The sequence below is a fragment of the Schistocerca nitens genome, chromosome 8, assembly GCF_023898315.1.
Source record: "Schistocerca nitens isolate TAMUIC-IGC-003100 chromosome 8, iqSchNite1.1, whole genome shotgun sequence".
NCBI lineage: Eukaryota > Metazoa > Arthropoda > Insecta > Orthoptera > Acrididae > Schistocerca > Schistocerca nitens.
This window is the reverse complement of record NC_064621.1, coordinates 368053935-368074026: the sequence shown is the minus strand read 5'-3', so window position 1 is coordinate 368074026 and position 20092 is coordinate 368053935. Positions and strand designations below refer to the sequence as shown.

General features: G+C 41.2%; 1 protein-coding gene across 1 annotated transcript in view; it reads right to left on the bottom strand.

The window, feature by feature from the left end:
- The window catches only part of LOC126198616 (uncharacterized), a 79915-nt gene that overhangs the window by 20983 nt on the left and 38840 nt on the right, over positions 1 to 20092 (bottom strand). The window contains exon 2 of the mRNA XM_049935070.1: positions 19499 to 19757. Coding sequence (XP_049791027.1) covers positions 19499 to 19757 — 259 coding nt within the window. The remainder of the gene's footprint in view (positions 1 to 19498; positions 19758 to 20092) is intronic.

Genomic DNA, 20092 nt, shown 5'->3' with positions numbered 1-20092 from the left:
ATTGTGCGTATCAGTCCATTATCATTGTGAATATTTCGCAAATGAAGTAGTTTGGATCACTTACTGAAAGTGCTTAAGCGATTAAGACTGTTTTATTTACAAAAATCAAAATACATTAATATAGGATTTGAAACTTCCTGGCAGATTAAAACTGTGTGCCCGACCGAGTTCGAGTCTCGGTCGGGCACACAGTTTTAATCTGCCAGGAAGTTTCATATCAGCGCACACTCCGCTGCAGAGTGAAAATTTCATTCTGGAATATAGGATTTCCTCAGGGTAGCATCTTGGGACCAATGCTGTTCGTGATATACACGAATGACTTCCCAAATAGTGTCAATCATCGAAAATATATCTTCGATTCTAACAGCAATACTGTATTCGCAGACAGAACTGGAAAACTTCTTCTAGAAAAAGCAAATGAATCGTCAAATATATTTACAGTTGGTCAATCTCTGTATCTAAAAGGTAATGTCCTGTCTGACTGACTGACTGACTCATCATAGCCCAGTCCAAACAGCTTGCGGTAGAAACCTGAAACTTGGAGTAGCTGTGGATCTTATACTATAGGCGTCATTTAGAAAGGGATTTTTCGAAATTCCAAGCAAGGGAGTGAAACAAGGGAAGAAGGTGCTTCTTTTAAATGTCGCTATTAAGGAAATTTTGAAGCTAAAACTACGATGATTGGTATATGGCTTCTTGGTCAGAAATAAAGAAACTCGTGTTTCAGCATTTTTGGAAATATAATCCTATAGGGATGAAAGAGGGCTGAAATCATTTTTTGAAGATATGTCATTATTAAAGAACTAATGAGGTATTTTTAAAGCTACATCCATGAACATTGTTATTTGACTTCTCTGTTATAGATGAAAAAATTCTTGTTTCAGTGTTTTTGGAAACTGAACACCTAAGGGGGTGAAATATGGGATGAAATTTTATGCGAAAATATTTTATTATATAAGCGTTTTAAAAGTAAATCTAGAACATTTAAATTTGGCTTCTCAATTAGAAATAAAAAATACATGTGTCAACCACTCTGGGGGTGAAACGAGGGATGAAAGTTTTTATCAAAATATTTCATTGTGCAAGCACTTTTGAAGCTAAATCTATGAAAATTTGTGTTTGGTTTCTCTGCTTGAAACAAAACATACGCAAGTCACTGTTTTTGGAAACTCAACCGCTAAGGGTGTGAAATAGAGGGTGAAACGTTTTATGAAAATATTTCATTGCGAAAGCATTTTTAAAACTAAATCTTTGAAAATTGGTGTTTGGCGTCTCGATTAGAGATGAAAACACAAATGTTCCACTGTTTTCCAAAATTCAACCCCAATGGGGTGAAAGAGGGTCAGACTGATTCACTGACTCTTGATCGCCCAGCCTAAACCACTAAGGATAGAAACTGAAGTTTGGAGAAGGTGTGGACCTTATACTGTAGGCATCGTTCAATAAGTAATTGTCTGAAATTCCACTCCTAAGGGTGTGAAATAAGGGATGAAATGCTTTTTGTAAGTATGTCGCTGTTTGAAATATCTGTTTCATGTCACATCACATTTTAGAACTATAATTTTCTTTTCTTTTCTGGAAACCTTTAGTTCAGTGGATAATACTAACGTCTTACCATCTTTCTGAGCTCCAAACCTCACTCGTCATGGAGGTGTGTTGATTCACATTTTCGGAGTAGCAAATGGAAGTTGCAGTAAGCTAAATATTGTTGTCAATGTCTTGAAGTCAGCTGATAATGTATGTACTGTTACATCATGGTGTGTAGTGTTTGCAGTGATCGGCATTAAGAATCGAACGAACCGAGTCTGATTAGCTTCGTACATTAGTTAATTAAATTCTTCGTGAAACAGCATTTTACTAGGGATGAAACGAATGAGGTTGCGCTGTTTTAAACGGACTGGGTTAGCATCATTTAGTAAAATGCAACTGCCGTATGACATTGTTGGCTGGCATATCCCACAGGGTGAGTTCAGCCACCTGTCGGAAAGGGTGCTCTTCCTCAGCGCACATTGACCCCACTCCCTGGGGATATGTGAGAGTTGTGTCGCATGTCTATTGGGATAGTGTAGGCGAGTGTACTGGATGTGTGTATAGCATAGTGTTATGTTTGTGCGGTGTAATGATTAAAGAGGGGGTAGGGTGAAAACCCAGTGCCGGCACATATCCTACTCCTCTCGAATAACAACAAGTAGGCTGCCGGACCTAACGGCTCCATCCTATGGCTGGATCACCATGAACAGTTTCACAAGCCCTCACTTCAAGTGACACTGTAAAAAGATTTGTAATTTAACCCTGGGTACTGGCGCTAAGACTGTTGACAACTTTTCGCCGTCAGCTCTCCTCCCCTTGCCGGCCAAATATTGGAGTGAAAATTTCATTGGACTCGCCTTACCTACGAGTCCTGCGCTGTCGCACAATCACGCGTTAGTGACCTTGGGTACGGGGGCTGGTATCTAGTTACAAGATAATATTGTGATCAAGACCATTATAATGTGTAATATACGAATTTTTATTCTACTGGCGCTATTCGAGTAAGTTATGTGGCACAGCTTTCGTCGTGTATTGAGATTTAAGACAGACTTGACATATGTCTGGATAATGCTAGCAATGGGACGTAGTCTTCAGCTCTAAGAATCTTTCACACTCGTGTCATTCATAAGTGCCGAGGAGCATGTGAATTTCTCAACAGATATTTGGATATTTCTGCGTCACTCAAAGGGATGTGACAGATGGTATAACCTCACCTGTGTCCCCAGCCTGAAGTCGTTCGGTCATTTATGGCATATGAACTGAAATTGACTCCCCTCTTGTCGGTGATATGTTGACGATGAAAATTGGTACTAGCTCTGGAATTCAAACTAGCAACTACCGGGCCGTGTCCGCATGCGTTGCCACTCTTGTCTGTAGTCGGGTGTCTAAAATTTTCTTACTGGAGCGTTTTCCTAACGACCCATTCGATGTCGGGATGTGTAACCGCAGCCTTCCTCAAACTTACGTTATGCACTTGCCGCGGAAGCTGGTGGACACTGTGCCACAAACAATTCTTTCTTTCCTGTTCTACGCTGGCTAGTTATGAAGTTTTAATGATCACCTCAGAAAAATCGGGTTCCTATCATTAGAGCGGATGATGAAGTTAATCCTTTTGTACATATTCACCCTTCAGTGCGACACATTTGTCAAAGATGGATGACTTAGCAGAGTCTGAATTTCGGCTGTGCAGCCGGCCGCTATGACCGAGCGGTTCTAGGCGCTTCAGTCCGGAACCGCGCGACTGCTACGGTCGTAGGTTCGAATCCCTGCCTCGGGCATTGATGTGTGTGATGTCCTTAGGTTAGTTAGGTTTAAGTAGTTCCAAGGCTAGGGGACTGATGACCTCAGATGATAAATCTCATAGTGCTTAGAGCTTTTGAACTATTTTTTCGTCTGTGCAGGAAAATAATGTTACTTTTATTCTGGAAATGCCTGCCAAGACATGGTTTCTTCATCCCAGGAAAGAAGTAGAAGTAACTGGAACCCATGTCAAGAGAAAAAGGGGCTGAAGAAAAATTTGATAGCCCAAATATGCAGCATGTGTGACTACGTTCCATGCGAAATAAGCTGGGGCGTTTTTGTGGAGCAGAAGGGCCCCCTTGGACTGCTTCCCACGATGCTCCGTCCTGACAGCCTCTCACAATCTCATTATGAGTTTACAATAGTACTCTCCTGTGACGATTTGTCCCTTACGATCATATTCTGTCGGCCATCTCAAAAATTACCCAGCAGATACACCCACTGATTGGTCTGCTCCTTTGTCTCAGGATCAGACTGATACATCCCCAGTACTCTTCCATGGTGATTAGTCCGCTGAAGATGTCAACTTGACTGGTCAGACGCAGCTACAACATTTCTGCTGCTACCTTGGTTCGCTGGGCCTTTTGAATGGGTGTGAGAAGTAGCGGCCCCCAGCCGGCGGTGACTTACATCTTCTTCTGAATAGCCAGCAAAATGTTGAAAATTGCTTCACCAATCCATTTTCACTTTCTCCACTACCGAGACGGTTGTGATAAGCTGGTCTTCGACCACCGAGGCCTCCACTTCTCTTGCGATCCTCTGTTCTTGACAGATGAATGATTCAGCACTTCGTTCTTCATCATTCAGAGTTGTTTGACCACAATGGAAGTCTCCGTCACGTAACCGCTGTGTCATGTAATGGAGCATTGTTGCCGTACACTTACACCTACTCAGCATGGCTTGTTGCAGCGTTGTTCTCCTTGAAATGCAGAAAACGAATCATCGCACGATACTCATCTTTAACGATGGGCTGCACCCTCTTGTTCTGCCTCCTCTAGCAGTGTGCTACGGTACTGTGCCGCGAGGGTTTGAATGTGTACCTGCAAAAAATTTAATTACGTAACTTTATTTTTGACTATTTACGAGTAATCTTCGCTTATACTCATGCAAAGAGAAATCCAGCAAAAAAAAAAAAGAGTAGGCTTCTTCAAAATACAATCATTACAATGTAACTCCACATTTAATATGTATTGTATTACTACTCTTACTTTACAGCAGAAATTGTGGTATGTATTGTCCGTGCTACATGATGAAAACGGAAAAGACATACATAAGCAAATAACAGTTAAAAGTAATATTATAAGCTTTGATTTTCTCCTTAAACTGCCTCAGGATCTATACAGAAACCGATTTTAATTTCTTACAGAAACTGCAAGTCTATTTCTTTTAACTGCCTCAGGATCTATACAGAAATCGATTTTAATTTCTTACAGAAACTGCAAGTCTATTTCTTTTCTGATTCTAGGGATCGCACTGAGATATTAAGTTTAAATATTTCCGTAGCTGATAAATTGATGGAATCCTGCATGCATTCCTAATGGATGGCACGTTTATGCAAGTACGAGGGCATGCTGAAAAGTAATGCCTCAGAATTTTTCACGTGAAAAGTCTTATAGCTCTTTAAATATCACAAACATTATTAACAGTCTCCCTCTTTATTCTTCGTGCCGACCACGGTGGCCACGCGGTTCTAGGCGCTGCAGTCCGGAACCGCGCGACTGATACGGTCGCAGGTTCGAAACCTGCCTCGGGCGTGGATGTGTGTGATGTCCTTAGGTTAGTTAGGTTTAAGTAGTTCTAAGTTCTAGGGGACTGATGACCTCAGATGTTAAGTCCCATAGTGCTCAGAGCCATTTGAACCATTTTTTTATTCTTCGTGTCTACATATTTGCAGCCTTCTGCCACTGGAGGGTTCCGAATTGTGGCGAATAACATTCCGGCACGCAACGTAATCGAGTTTCGAATTCGAAGAGTTCGTCCACACATGGAGTAGATTCACCTTCAGCATGACAATACCTGACCACACACGAGTGCTGCGACGTCTGCAGCAATCTAACCCCTTGAGTTCCCTGTCTTTGATCTTCCTCCTTATAATCCCGACTTGCCCCCATCTGCTTTTCATCAGTTTCCAAAGCTTAAATAACACTTTCGAGTACTTCTCTTTGATAGTGATGAAGCGGTGCAAGCGGAGGGGAATTTGTGGCTCCGTCGACAAAGTCAGACATTCTCCAGTCACGGTATTAACAAACTGGTCAATCGTTGGGAGAAGTGTGTTCGTCGCCAGGACGACTATGTTGAGAAATAAATATGTAGAGTTAAAAATTAAAGGTGTAAAATGTTAATAACGCTTTTTAATTAAAAAGTTTTAAGAGTATTCATATAAGAAATTCGGAAGGATTACTTTTCAGGACGTCGTCGTATAAACTGCATAGCTAGGCACGTATTTTTGCAAAAGCATATTACATCAAGTGTAGCCCACGGAAGTCTGATAGAAGCACCCGAAAACTTACGTAGGGTCAGTGTAATGTCAATATTGTTTGATTAGTTTTGCAATTGTGTCAGAAAGTATATTCGTTGAAGGACTGTAAGGAAATGCAGAAATGAGCAGTATTTCTTTTAATACAGTCATATTGAAGTTAGCGCCAATAATGAAGAGAAATAACCTCAAAGTGTCTCGTTTCAACATTAGTTGTAAATTCTGGAGTATATCATGTCCTTTCAATATCTAGGTCTAGTAATGACATGTACACTTGAACTCAGAAGAATTTAATTTGTTGGGAGAAAGCGCAGTGCATCTGTAAAATAACCTAGTTAGAAGACGCTAGGGCTACTAATTGAGCGTACTGCTGCTAGACTCTTGGAGTCCATCTCAAATCTCCCCAACAAGAATACGTCGAACAAAGCCAGAGACGGGCTTCTACGATCGTAACTATTGAGAAGACTGCTACAATTGTGATGTCTCGACGTTTATACATCAGTAGAGATTGCAATAACCTCATAATCATCGCATGCAACATGTCAAATATAATCTGCTACCTGATCGAAGATTAACGATGGGTCCTGTGGCTACTGAATTTCTTCATGTCGACGCGTCACGGAAATGCTAGGGTACTGAAAACTGCGTGCAAGATGGGCACCGAAAATGTTTTTCAACCATCGCAAAGAGGAAATAATGTCAATCGGATGAGCATCTCTGGGCTGAAATCGAATATATGAAGATGATTTCTTTTACGACATTGTTACTGGTGACGAGACGCTGATATGCCAACAATGGCTTGTGGACCATGAGGATCTCAAAACCACAGTTGTCAACTGGTTCACTTTCCAGATGGAGAACCTCTATGCATATGGGTTGCTGAGAATAGTGCAGTTGTACAAGGCGCTGAATGGTGAGTATGCGGAAAAGTGTAGTAGGTTGGTGAGGATCTGAAATTCCCAACAAAACTAATCCTCAATATAATGAGGACGACGGGCAGCAATTTTTTTATTTTCTTTTTATCAGTCTTGTGACTGGTTTGATGCTGCCAGCCACGAATTCCTCTCCTGTGCCAACCTCTTCATCTCAGAGGAGTACTTGCAACCACGTCCTCAATTATTTCGTGGATGTATTCCAATCTCTCTCTTCCTCTACAGTTTTTACTCTCTACATTTCCCTCTAGTACCATGGAAGTCATTCCCTCATGTCTTAACAGATGTCATATCATCCTAACCCTTCTCTTTATCAGTGTTTTCCACATATTACTTTCCTCTCTTATTCTGCTTAGAACCTCCTCATTCCTTACCTTTTCAGTCCACCTAATTTTCAAAATTCGTCTGTAGCACCACATCTCAAATGCTTCGATTCTCGTCTGCTCCGGTTTTCCCACAGTCCATGTTTCACTATAATACAATGCTGTACTCCATACGTACATTCTTAGAAATTTCTTCCTCAAATTAAGGCTTATGTTTGATACTAGTAGACTTCTCTTAGCCAGGAATGCTGCCCTTTTTGCCATTGCTTGTCCGCTTTTGATGTCCTCCTTGCTCAGTCCCGTCACTGTAATTTTAACTGCCTAAGTAGCAGAATTCCTTAACTTCATCTACTTCGTGACCATCAATCCTGACGTTAAGTTTCTCGCTGTTATTTCCGCTGTATCTCATTACTTTCTTCTTTCTTCGATTTACTCTCAGTTCATATTCTGTACTCATTAGATTTTTCATCGTGTTTAGCAGATCATGCAACTCTTCTTCACTTTCATTCAGGATAGCAATGTCATCATTAATATCGTTTTAACTTGAATTTTAATTCCAGTCCTGAAACTTTCTTTTATTTCCATCACTGCTTCTTCGATGTATAGATTGAACAGTACCGGGGAAAACTACATTCCTGTCTTACACCCTTTTTAATCCGAGCACTTTGTTCTTGGTCGACCACTCTTATTATTCTCTCTTGGCTCTTGTACATACTGTATATTACCCGTCTCTCCCTATATCTCACCTCTATTTTTCCAAGAATTTGGAACATCTTGCACCATTTTACTTTGTTGAAGGCTTTTTCCAGGTCGACAATCCTGTGAAAGCGTCTTGATTTTTCTTTAGTCGTGCTTCCATTATCAACCGCAACGTCAGAATTGCCTCTCTAGAGCCTTAACCTTTTCCAAACCCAAACTTATCGTCATCTAGCACATTCTCAATTTTCTATTCCATTCTTCTGTACATTATTCTTGTCAGCAACTTGGATGCATGAGCTGTTAAGCTGATTGTGCGATAATTCTCGTACTTGTCAGCTCTTTCAGTCTTCGGAATTGTGTGGATGATATTTTTCCGAAAGTCAGATGGTATGTCGCGAGACTCATACATTCTAGACACCAACGTGCATAGTCGTTTTGTTGCCACTAACCCCAATGATTTAAGAAATTCTGATGGAATGTTATCTATCCCTTCTGCCTTAGTTGATCTTAAGTCCTCCAAAGCCCTTTTCAATTCTGATTCCAGTACTGGATCCCCTATTTCTTCTAAATCGACTCTCGTTTCCTGTTCTATCACATCATACAAATCTTCCCCCTCATAGAGGCTTTCAATGTATTCTTTCCACCTATCCGCTCTCTCCTCTGCATTTAGCATTGGAATTCCCATTGCACTCTTAATGTTACCACACTTGCTTTTAATGTCACCGAAGGTTGTTTTGACTTTCCTGTATGCAGAGTCTGTCCTTCCGACAATAATTTCTTTTTCGGTTTCTTCAAATTTTTCATGGAGCCATTTCATTTTAGCTTCGCTGCATTTCCTATTGATTTCATTCCTCAGCAACTTGTATTTCTGTATTCCTGAATTTCCCGTAGCATTTTTGTACTTCCTCCTTTCATCGATCAAATTAAGTATATCTTCTGTTGTGCATTTTCAACTTCTCGCGGCGTAATGAATAGTCCATTAAATTTCGGGCATGCAGCTGCGCAAATAAAATTTCCTCCACTGATATTTCGGCCGCGTATCGTCCGGCCATCTTCGGAGTGACTGCCTCTTCATCTGTACTGCCTATTGGACTATTCTTTATTACTGTATCTACAGCGTTAGAGAACTTCAAACGGATCTCGTCATTCCTTAGTATCTTCGCATCCCACTTCTTTGAGTATGGATTCTTCCTGACGAATCTATTAAACTTCAGCCTACTCTTCATCATTACTGCATTGTGATCGGAGTCTATAACTGCTGTTGGGTACGCCTTAAAATCCAGTATCTGATTTCGGAATCTCTGTCTTGCCATGATGTAATCTTACTGAAATCTTCCCGTATTACCCGGCCTTTTGCAAGTATACCTCCTCATTCTTGAGCAGAGTACTCGCTATTACTAGCTGAAACTTGTTACAGAACTCAATTAGTCTTTCTCCTTTCTCATTCCTTGTCCCAGGCCCACATTCTCCTGTAACCTTTTCTTCTACTCCTTCCCCTACAACTGCATTCCACTCTTCCATGACTATTAGATTTTCGTCTCCCTTTATGTACTGTATTACCCTTTCAATATCCTCATATACTTTCTCATTCTCTTCATCTTCAGCTTGCGACGTCGGCATATATACTTGAACTATCGTTGTCGGTGTTGGTTTGCTGTCGATTCTGATAAGAACAACCGTATCACTGAACTGTTCACAGTAACACACTCTCTGCCCTGCCTTCCTATTCATAACGAATCCTACTCCCGTTATACCACTTTCTGCTGCTGTTGATATTAACCTATACTCATCTAAGCAGAAATCCTTGTTTTCTTTCCATTTCACTTCACTGAACCCTGCTATATCTAGATTGAGCCTTTGTATTTCCCTTTTATGATTTTCTGCTTTCCCGACTACGTTCAAGCTTCTGACATTCCATGCCCCAATTCGTAGAACGTTATCCTTTCGTTGATTATTCAATCTTTTTCCCATGTCAGATCCCCCTTGGCAGTCCCCTCCGGGATTTCCGAATGGGGACTATTCCGAAATCTCTCGCCAATGGAGCGATCATCATGACACTTTTCAATTACAGGCCACATGTCCTCTGGATACACGTTACGTGTCTTTAATGCAGTGGTTTCCATTCCCTTCTGCATCCTCATGCCGTTGATCACTGCTGATTCATCGGCCTTTAGGGACAGTTTCCCACCCCTAGGACAAGAAAGTGCCCCGAATCTCTGTCCGCTCCTCCGCCATTTTTTAAAAGACCGTTGGCAGGACGAGGGTAAGTTCTTATGCCGGAAGACTTTGGCCACCAATGCTGATTATTAATCAAAGTTTATGCAGTGGCGGGATTCGAATACTGGACAGAGGATATTTTGATTACTAATCGAAGACGCTAGCCCCCTTTTTAAAATTAATCAGACTATGTTTTGTAGTTTGCTAGTGTGGCCCACCTGGAATCCGACCCATGGACAGCACGGGGGTTCCCGCATGCTCTACGTGCCAGGGAAGAGGTGAAGGCCAGGGACCCTTAGACCACGGGTAGCCATACAGTTTTAATCATCACCTCTCAAAAATCATGTTGCAACCTTCTCTACATGTTCCTCCTTCAGCGCTAAACATTTCAATATTTTTGCTGTAAAACACGTTCATTTTACGCTGAACATCACATACAAGATGTCAAGTGGATAAAATTCAGCACATTATAAACGTTTATGGTTCGTAAAGTATTTAAAAACATAAAGCACCTTGTCCAAAAGGTCATGTCCATAAACATATTGCTCACAGATGCTTGTTACATCATACAAACACGTTACACAATAGCATATCTGTTTACGTATGCTAGAAAAATACCTGTCCCCAGCATATCTAAACGGATGTTTTATTGTGTACCGTGTTTCTATGGTGTCAGACTCTCAATCATATTTGGTAAGTTAACGTATCCTATTGTAAGTACATGTCTTAAAAAATTACTAAATATAAAGACAACTAAAAATTGGCTTTTTAGAATTTTAGAATTTTTAACACATGGAAATGTTTAATTGTATTTCCCAAAGCAAGCAAAATAATGATAAAATGAAATTTTTTTAATAATTTGATGACTAATTTGTTTTTTATTGATTATTTACTAAAAATTATTTACAAGCTTCCATATCTCGAGATTGATCCATTTATTAGAAAACGTTAAAATTCCAATTTTACATGAGTAAAATAGCTAAATCGTTGTACAAAGGTAGATAAGATCTTCCACCAAATTTACATTCCGATGGTCTTCAATCGCCAAGAAACTTGTTCTTCTTTGTTGAAGGAAGCAGCCCTTTTATTCCTTCTTTCTGATGCCTGCTTTAAATGTTATCTGGATGAACACTACTTATGGACGGTTGCTCGATTCCAGGTGTGCGCCATAAGTCTGGTAGCAGCACTCCTGTTTCTGTGTCTTCGGCCGATCACTTTCAAAGTACATACATGGCGATCCTGTACGTAACCAGTTGCGAATCGAACATGCAGCTTGCACAGTGAGATAAACTGCGCTTAAGCTGACTTAAATGTCTTTTCGTAATACTCTAAATCTAGTTGCTAATATATCGAATACGCTGTCAACAACTCTTTGCGCTCTTGCTTGACGACCAGTAGCTGAATATGTGTTCTTCTAAGGACAAGTTTCTTCTTGAGAATGGTTTCATCAAATCTCTAAACAGGGGAAACGCGCCATTTGCTACAACAATGTATTCAAGATGGAAATTCAGGCTGTTTTCGCCAATGGCTGTTTTCAAAGTAGATAGCCTAAACACACTTCTCTCATTAGCCCTTCATTTGTGCCCACATCTGCATAAATGAATTTACAGTCGGCATCAATTACAGCCAACATTCTTATGCCGTAAACCCCTCTGTAACTGTAAATTTCTGCACGACTTCCAGTTGGCGTTTAATGGCTATATGTTTACCATCCAATGCACCACAAAAGGATGGTGAAACTTCCCCTTTGTATGTCAAGAATGACAGTGCTCGAAAAACTCTTCGTTATTTTATTTTCAAACAGCTGAGCAAAAGTCAACGTGCTCAGACAGTTTTCTCTTTACTTATTCTGATCATCACTAAGCTGGCACACAATATTTTAGTGCACCGCAATCTGACTTTCGTTAATCTCTACAAAAGAATAGCCCTGACTAACCATAACCTATACCTTTCATGAATCACTTACCTCACAAAAATCTTCGTTACTCGAACTACTGCAATACAGCGAGTGCCAATACTGCCAGCTAAATAAAAGATTCTAACTACTGAAGGCGTTAACTACTGATAGGCATAGTTAGCAAATGAAAGATTTTGATAGAGAACAAACAATGTATTTACCTTAACAGTGTTCAAAAGTCATAGTACATACATCAGTTCGTGACATCCAATTTTACAAATTTCCTTTTTCTGACGGACACACGTCCAGATCGTTCGCTCATAGTAAACTCTCAAAACTCTGGCATCTCTCTCCCCACATCAACCACTGCTGGCGGCTCACCTCCAACTGCCCAGTACCTCCATCACTGCCGGCGACTAGCTTCATACTGCCCAACATTACGCGCTGTTCACATCCAACCGCTCAACACTACACTAGCGAATATTTCAACAATGAGTCCAACCAGCCACAGACTGCACACAACACAGTCAGTGATTTTCATACAGGGCGCTACGTGGCGTTACCAAAATAAAAACCTAAACAGCCTACTTACAATGGGAAGTTCCATTCGATCTCAAAACTATCTTGTATTTGTCTCCACTTATTGAAACTTTTCGGAACCTTGTCAATCTATATAAAAACCGAACGCTATACTATTTAAATCTGCAAATCCGTGTAAAATTTCTGTAACGACGCGTTTGTATTTTTCAGAAATGCCCCACTGAAGAAGACAATGTTGGACAATAGGAAGTCATTAGCATCCTTACTGAACGTCGAGAAAATGAAGAACAAGGTACTCAACACATGGATGATGACAGCCTTCTTATTGCTAAGAGCACAGTAAAAGCAACAGGAATGTCGGAGCAAGAGAACCAGTTTGCGACGCCAATAGCAAAGAAACGACGTATCTGAAAACTTTTCAAAGCTGAGAGTGCTATTAAGAAATCACAAAAAATTGCTATGGATAGATCATCGTCTTCAAAAAAAAGTAATGGACAAGCATGAGCTGCATGGCAAACATATTGCTCGCCGACTGAGAACGCTTCCTGCCAGAAGCTCTGCAAACTTGCAAGAAAAATGCCAGAGTGTTATCACCAAAGTAAATCTAAAACACTTGCCGCTGGCTTCACCATTTACCTGTGCATCAGTGTACGGAGGTACATCTTCGCACCTGTAGATGAAGTGGAAGATCTTACCAGTTTGAACCCGTACCTATTCGCGGTTGATGATATGGTATACAGACAACTACAGTAGCTCCTCCAGAAATAAAGACAGAGTTAAGGTTTATAGCAAGTAATGTTTCGTTTACAGAAAACTCTGAGTCAGTTATAAAAACTAAAAGAAAATCTGACGAATCTTTTATTTGCCTTGTCTAAGTTTCATAATAGTAGGTTATGCATAAAGATTTTTTGTTTCTAAATAATAGTGATTAAATAATCAGCCCAAAACTTACATAATTAATTGGGTAGCTCCAAGATACGAAACAGTGAAGGCAGCAGAGCATCAAATAGGTAAAATGATAAGGCCTAGTAGAAATCCTTAAATAACATAAGAGATATTGAACTTAATTGATGAAACGAGAAAATATAAACATGCAGCGCATAAAGCAGGCGGAAGGGAATACAAGCGTCTAAGAAACGAGATTGACAAGAAGTGCAAAATGGCTAATGAGAAATAACAAGGATATAGAAGCACTAAAGGAAAGATACATAGTACCCACAGGAAAATTAAAGAAGCCTTTGAAGAAAAGAGAAGAGCTCAGATGGAAAACTAGTCCTAAGCAACGAAGAGAAAGCTGAAAGGTGGAAGGAGTATACAGAGTGCCTATACAAGGGAGGTGAACTTAAAGCAATATTATAGAAGGGTAAGTGGACGTGAATTAAGATAAGAGGGGAGATATGATACGGTGAGAAGAATTTGACAAGGTTCTGAAAGATCTAAGTCGAGAGAAGGCGACATTCCTTCAGAAGTACTGATAGCTTTGGGAGAACCAGCCACGACAAAACTCTTCCATCTGGTGTACAAGGCGAAATTCCCTCAGACTTCAAGAAGACCGCAGTAATTTCGCTTCCAAAGAAAGCACTTGCTGAAGGTGCGAAAACTGCCGAACTATCAGTTTCATAAGACATGGTTGCAAAATACGAACACGAATTCCTTACAGAAGAACGGAAAAACTGATTGAAGACCTCGAGGAAGGTCAATTTAGATTCTGGAGAGATGTAAGAACACGCGAGGCAATACTGATCCTATGACTTATCCTAGATGATAGGTTAACGAAAGGCAAACGTACTTTTACAGCATTTGTAGACTTAGAAAAAGTCTTTGATATATTGATTGGAATACGAAAGATTATTTACGACATGTACAGAAAACAGACGGCAGTTATAAGTGTCGAGGGGCATGAAAGGGGGCAGTGGTTGAAAAGGGAGTGAGACAGGATTGTAGACTTTCCCCAATGTTATTGAATATATACACTAAACAAGCAGTAAAGAGAACCAAAGTAAAATGTGGAGTAGCAATTGGAGTTCAGAAAGAAGAAATAAAAACTCTGAGGTTTGCCGATGACAGTGTAATTCTCTCAGAGACAGCAAAGGACTTGGAAGAGCAGTTGAGCGAAATGAACAGTGATCTGAAAGGAGGATATAACACAAATATCAAAAAAAGCAAAACAAGTATAACGAAATGTAATTGAATTAAATCAGGCAATGCTAAGGGACTCATAAGGAAACGAGACACTTTAAGTAATAGATGAGTTTTGCTCTTTGGGCAGCAAAATAACTGATAATGGTAGAAGTAGACACGATATAAAATGTAGACTAGCAATGGCAATAAAAGTATTTCTGAAGAAGAGAATTTTTTTAACATCGAATATAGATTTAAGTTTTAGGAAGTTTTTTCTGGAGGTATTTGTGTGGAGTATAGCCATGTATGAAAGTGAAACATGGACGACCAACGGTTTAAAAAAGAGGAGAACAGAAGCTTCCGAAATGTGGTGATACAGAAGAATGCTGAAGATTAGATGGATCGATCACATAACTAATGAATAAGTACTTGCGGGAGCAAGAAATTTGTGGTACAATCTGATCAAAAGAAGGGATCGGTTGATCGGACACATTCTGAGACATCAAGGGATTACCAATTTAGCGTTGGGGGGGGGGGGGGGGGGAGTATGCGGGGGTGGGGGCTAGAAATCGTAATGGCAGGCCAAGAGATGAATACAATAAGCAGATTTAGGAAAATATAGGCTGCAGTAGTTGTTCGAAGTTGAAGAGGCTCACCCAGGATAGAGCAGCATGGAGAGCTGCATCAAACCAGTCTTCGGACTGAAGATCATAATGTCAACAAAACTCACCATTAAGTAGTGTTCTAATCCACTTATAATTGTTTGGAGAACTTCGGGAAAGAATATTGAAATTTTGGTGGCTGCCAAGTGAAATAATAATGCTAGAGACTGAAATCACTCACCGCTTGGTAAATACCGCAGCGTAACCTCTAGTTTTGGTTTGGGAGTTATTGCATTTCTTATAATAGTGTCTCTCAACGTTCATTCGCAGTTGCCTCTTATATTCTGAAAGGTCCCCCATTGACAGTTCATGGAACAAAGTGGTTGATGCACAAACGGCTTCTCTACGACCTACCCAGTCATTTACCCGCACTCTATGTTGGTTTAAAATGGTTCTAACCTCCTCACTTAAAACTACAATAATTTCAGCCACCACTTCATCAAAAGCCCCCTCAGACTGACTATCACATTCCATATTTTTCACCAAGCAACATTTAACACTGTATACTCTACTACATCTAACGACAAACTGGCGGCCAAAGATGAGAAAAAGTTGAATACTATTATTGGCTTCATTTACAAGGTAAGTGGCTGGTAAAATTGGTGGCATCCACTATTGAGCGCCAGAACTGACTACCACTACTGGTCCTATGAACGGCAGCCTAATGATAATGGGTTTGGGGAAGAAGATAATAGAAGGTTTTGAAATGTTATGCTCTAGAAGTTTGCTGAGGATTAGATGGATAGATCGAGTAATTAATGAGGAGGCACTGAATCGCTACTTGAGAGAGCCTCCTTGAAATACGAGTGATCGTAGGACAATGAAATTTTGTGGAAACATTTTTATGTACATTGGGAAAAGAAAGAACGAATAAAGCATTGAAAGAAATACATTTTAATTTCCACATGGGGAGGAAACATTCCCTAATTACGTACGATGTTTACGTTCCAGGTTACAAACTTGTTCAATGCGACGACCATCTGCATCCACAACAGCCTGTAATTGCACTAGCGATTGCTGTACTGCTACCCGAAACAACGGTGGACCATCATCTGTCGTAACACAGCCCGTGCACTGTCTTAACATCGCACATTGCCTCCAGCATTCTCACCCATGGCAACCGTAAATTCTTCAACAACTTGTGGCGCCATTGGCCGTCGGCCTTTCAGGGGCAGTTTCCAAATCACCAGTTAATTCGAACTTTCTAATCATGTTCTTCAATTCCGGTGTCGAAAGAGGACCTACCCATATTCCTTTAATGCGCTGATACTCGAGAAATGCAGCAGCAGTATTGCTGTATTTTTGATAAATCAGCTCTATGAAGAAAGCTCTGCACGCTTTATTCAGACTCATGTTGGCTGTCTTAAACTGTAGTACTCATAGATGCTTGTGTTTCAACCCTACGTCGCCGCACGGCAAGGGCAAGTCATGACACTAACAATACTAACAAGACAACTTCTGCAGCGCACTAGCTGAACATCATTCCTATAACGATGTGTACCCATACCATAAATAGTTTTCTGTCTAAGGTGGCTTCGTTAGTGAAAGATTAATTATTTCCAACCTGTAATTGAGGGAAAATACAGTTACGACATAACTGGACTAAAAGAAAGGCTCGGTTGATAGGATGCATCCTGGAGAATAGGAATAGTAGTTTTGTTGATGGAAGGAGTGTGTGAGGGAGAAATTTGTAGAGGGAGACCTAGGTACGAATACAGTTAGCAGATTCAAATGAATGTAAGTTGCAGTAGTTATTCAGAGATAAAGAGGCTTGGACAGGATACAGTAGCTTGGAGAGCTGCAACAAACTAGTCTTCGGAGTGGAGACCACAAGAAATACAGAGCGTGATTTTTCCCACCGTGTAAAAACTCTAGGGATTCATCAATGAGAAGACACAAAACAAAAAAGGTCTAATGAAGGTCTATTCAATCATACATTGTTACAGAAATTGTGCTGTACCACGCAGCTACAGTTACAGCAGATGTTGAAAATGTTTTCCATGTGCCTCAATGCATGTATGTACGCACTATGGCATGTTTAGTCGCACACATTCACATCAGCCAGGCTGTATCCAAACAGTTTCAAAGGCAGCATTAATAGACTGCTCCAGTGTCTCCACATCTGGAGTGGGCTCCGCTTACAATATACTTTTTGAGATGGCGCCATAACCACAAATCGCACGGGTTGAGATCTGGTGAACGAGGAGGCCATGCAACTAGACCCCTCGTCCGGTCCATTGATCAGGGAGGACACGACTGAGATGTGTCCGGGCGTTAACGGCAAAGTGGTCTGGGGCCAACAGGGAAGGCAAAGTCACCTGCAAGAAACGCCGATAGTTCCGGCCTGTTAGACGACGTGGAAGGAAGACTGGTCCCAAAATACCGTTGTCAATTATCCCTGTCCACATTCCGGTTGCACCGATGCTGATGGTCTGCTGTCACCGTACCGTAGGAGTTCTGTATACTATCCCACGGATGACTGTTATGAAAGTTGAAGATACTAGTCCATGTAAGAGTGGCCTCATGTGTGAATAGGATGGATGACACAAATCACAGAATCGTGGTTCTCTGGTGAAGAAACCAGTGATAAAACTGTTCCCGATGTGGAAAGTCTGTCGCTAGTAAGCCCTCCACACAGTGTAAGTGATAAGGGTAATAACAGACGTCTTGGGAATGTTGCACACGTTCGTCTGGCTTATCCTGCACTGGCGAGCCAACTGCATCATACTGGCACGGTGGTCGCCTTCCACAGTGTTAGCCATATTTTCCTCCAGGTCTTGTGCTCCGAACATTTCGGGTATGTCCTTCGGGATTTTCTGCTTACTGAAACAACCCTGTCTCAAACGGCGAAACATTAATGCAAACATTAAATGCTGTTGTTGTCTTCGGCGGCGATAGGTCTGCTGATACAACCTTGCTAACCGCCGCCTGTTGTCATTTGCCTTTCCATTAAGTAAACACCATGTCGGCAAACTTTCGATTGGATTACTGAACCATTGTGTACAACGCTATATCACATCCACTACAAGGTGTGTCAGCAAGAGAAATGACTCAGACACAACATTACCAATCACTACGGCAGGAGAGGTTGCTAGGGCATGACGTTTGAGGAACAGTACCATACTCTAAGAGGAATCCATGCATAGTATAACTGTGACTGCATGGTACAGCGTGAATTAGACCGCAGTCCCTGTAACAAATTATGACTGAATAAACGTTCTCTAGCATGGAAACTATGCATATCTGGTCATAAGTTCGTTAGACCTATTTTGTTCCGTATCCTCTCATCGATCAACCCTTAGAGTTTGTACACGGTGGAAAACATCCCCTGTGTAGGACACTTCAGTCCTTAGTTTTCGCAGATGTGTAAGTCTCGGCACGAGGGTGGTAGAGGGCACTCTAGTTCGTAAGTTAAGGGGGGGGGGGGGGGGGTAGGACGTCAAACGGGCCCATGGAGCAGGAGAGGCACCACAGGACATTTTAATTTCCACTGTCTATACTTTTCCAAGTAAATTCATAAAACTTTGTCAGCATGACCAGGAAGGATTCAGGATTCACACTCGTAGCAGCAGAAGTTCAAAAACATAACAAAACATTTTTTTTACATGTGAAATTTCATCATTTTTTCACTTACTATTGGCTGCATTTGTTGCTATAGGTACACTTTTCTTCATAAGTAAGAGAGACTGTTCGGTGAATTTTGCACAGCAAACAAACCATACTTACAAGTGTCTGAAACTCTAGAATCTATTTAATTTATGAAAAAATGAATGAGCTGTTACGTTTTATACTTTATGTTTAGAAAAAAATCAAATTTTATAATTAGGTTCCTCAATTTTTGCCACAGTTTTTAATAGATTTGGAAAATTCTAGAGTTTCATACACCTGTAAGTATGGTCTGTATGCTGTGCAAAATTCATCAAAGAATGTCTCTTACTTGTGAAGAAAAATGTACCTATAACAACAAATGCAGCCAATAGTAAGCGAAAAAATGATGAAATCTCACATGTAAAAAAATTTATTTTGTTATGTTTTTAAACTTCCACTGATATGAGTGTGAATCCCGAATGCTTCCTGGTCATGCTGACTAAGTTTCATGAATTTATTTGTAAAAGTATAGACAGTGGAAATTAAAATGTCCTGTGGTGCCTCTCGCCTCTCCTGCTCCAAGTCCGCCCGTTTGACGTCCTACCCCCCTTAATGGAATGGGCTATTGTATGGAGGAATGAGATAGGGAATGGTAACGATTCTGTCAGACATGAGCAAATAAGTGTGAATAGTGAGGTTGTAAGGCGAGGTACCTGCGTGATGCGTCCGCGCGAAACGTCGAGCGTCTGCAGCTGCGGCAGGTCGGCGAAGGTGCGGCTGTCGACGGCGCGCAGCCGGTGGTGGGAGACGTCGAGCGTGGAGAGCGTGGGCGCCAAGCCCTGGGGCAGGCGGTCCGCCAGCAGGTCTGCGCAGGACGCCGACAGCCCGTCCGGCGAGCAGCGGCAGCCCGGCGGGCAGAGGCCGGCGCCGGCAGCCGCGCACACCCACGCCGCCAGCAGCGCCGCCACAAGCCTGCAACGCAGCGCGCGCCCGCTCTTAAAGAGTAAACAAGGTAAGAACAGGTAGGACATTGAATCCAGTCTCATGAACCATATATTAAATTCTCTTTAGTGCTCGAGCGCCAATTGAGTAGTGGTGAACGTCAAAAGTCAAACGATGTAGCTGTAAACATTCTACGAATTGCGCTACAGACCAACAATGGGAAAGACAGAGTGAAAGCTAATTGTATAAGGACACCGTCTGACATGAGAGATGTATGTGGTTGTCTTTATCTTCTGATCATACATGAAAAAAAAACTTTCTGAATTTCTCATTACTGGAATTGTTGCAAAATGTCTAACTACTGA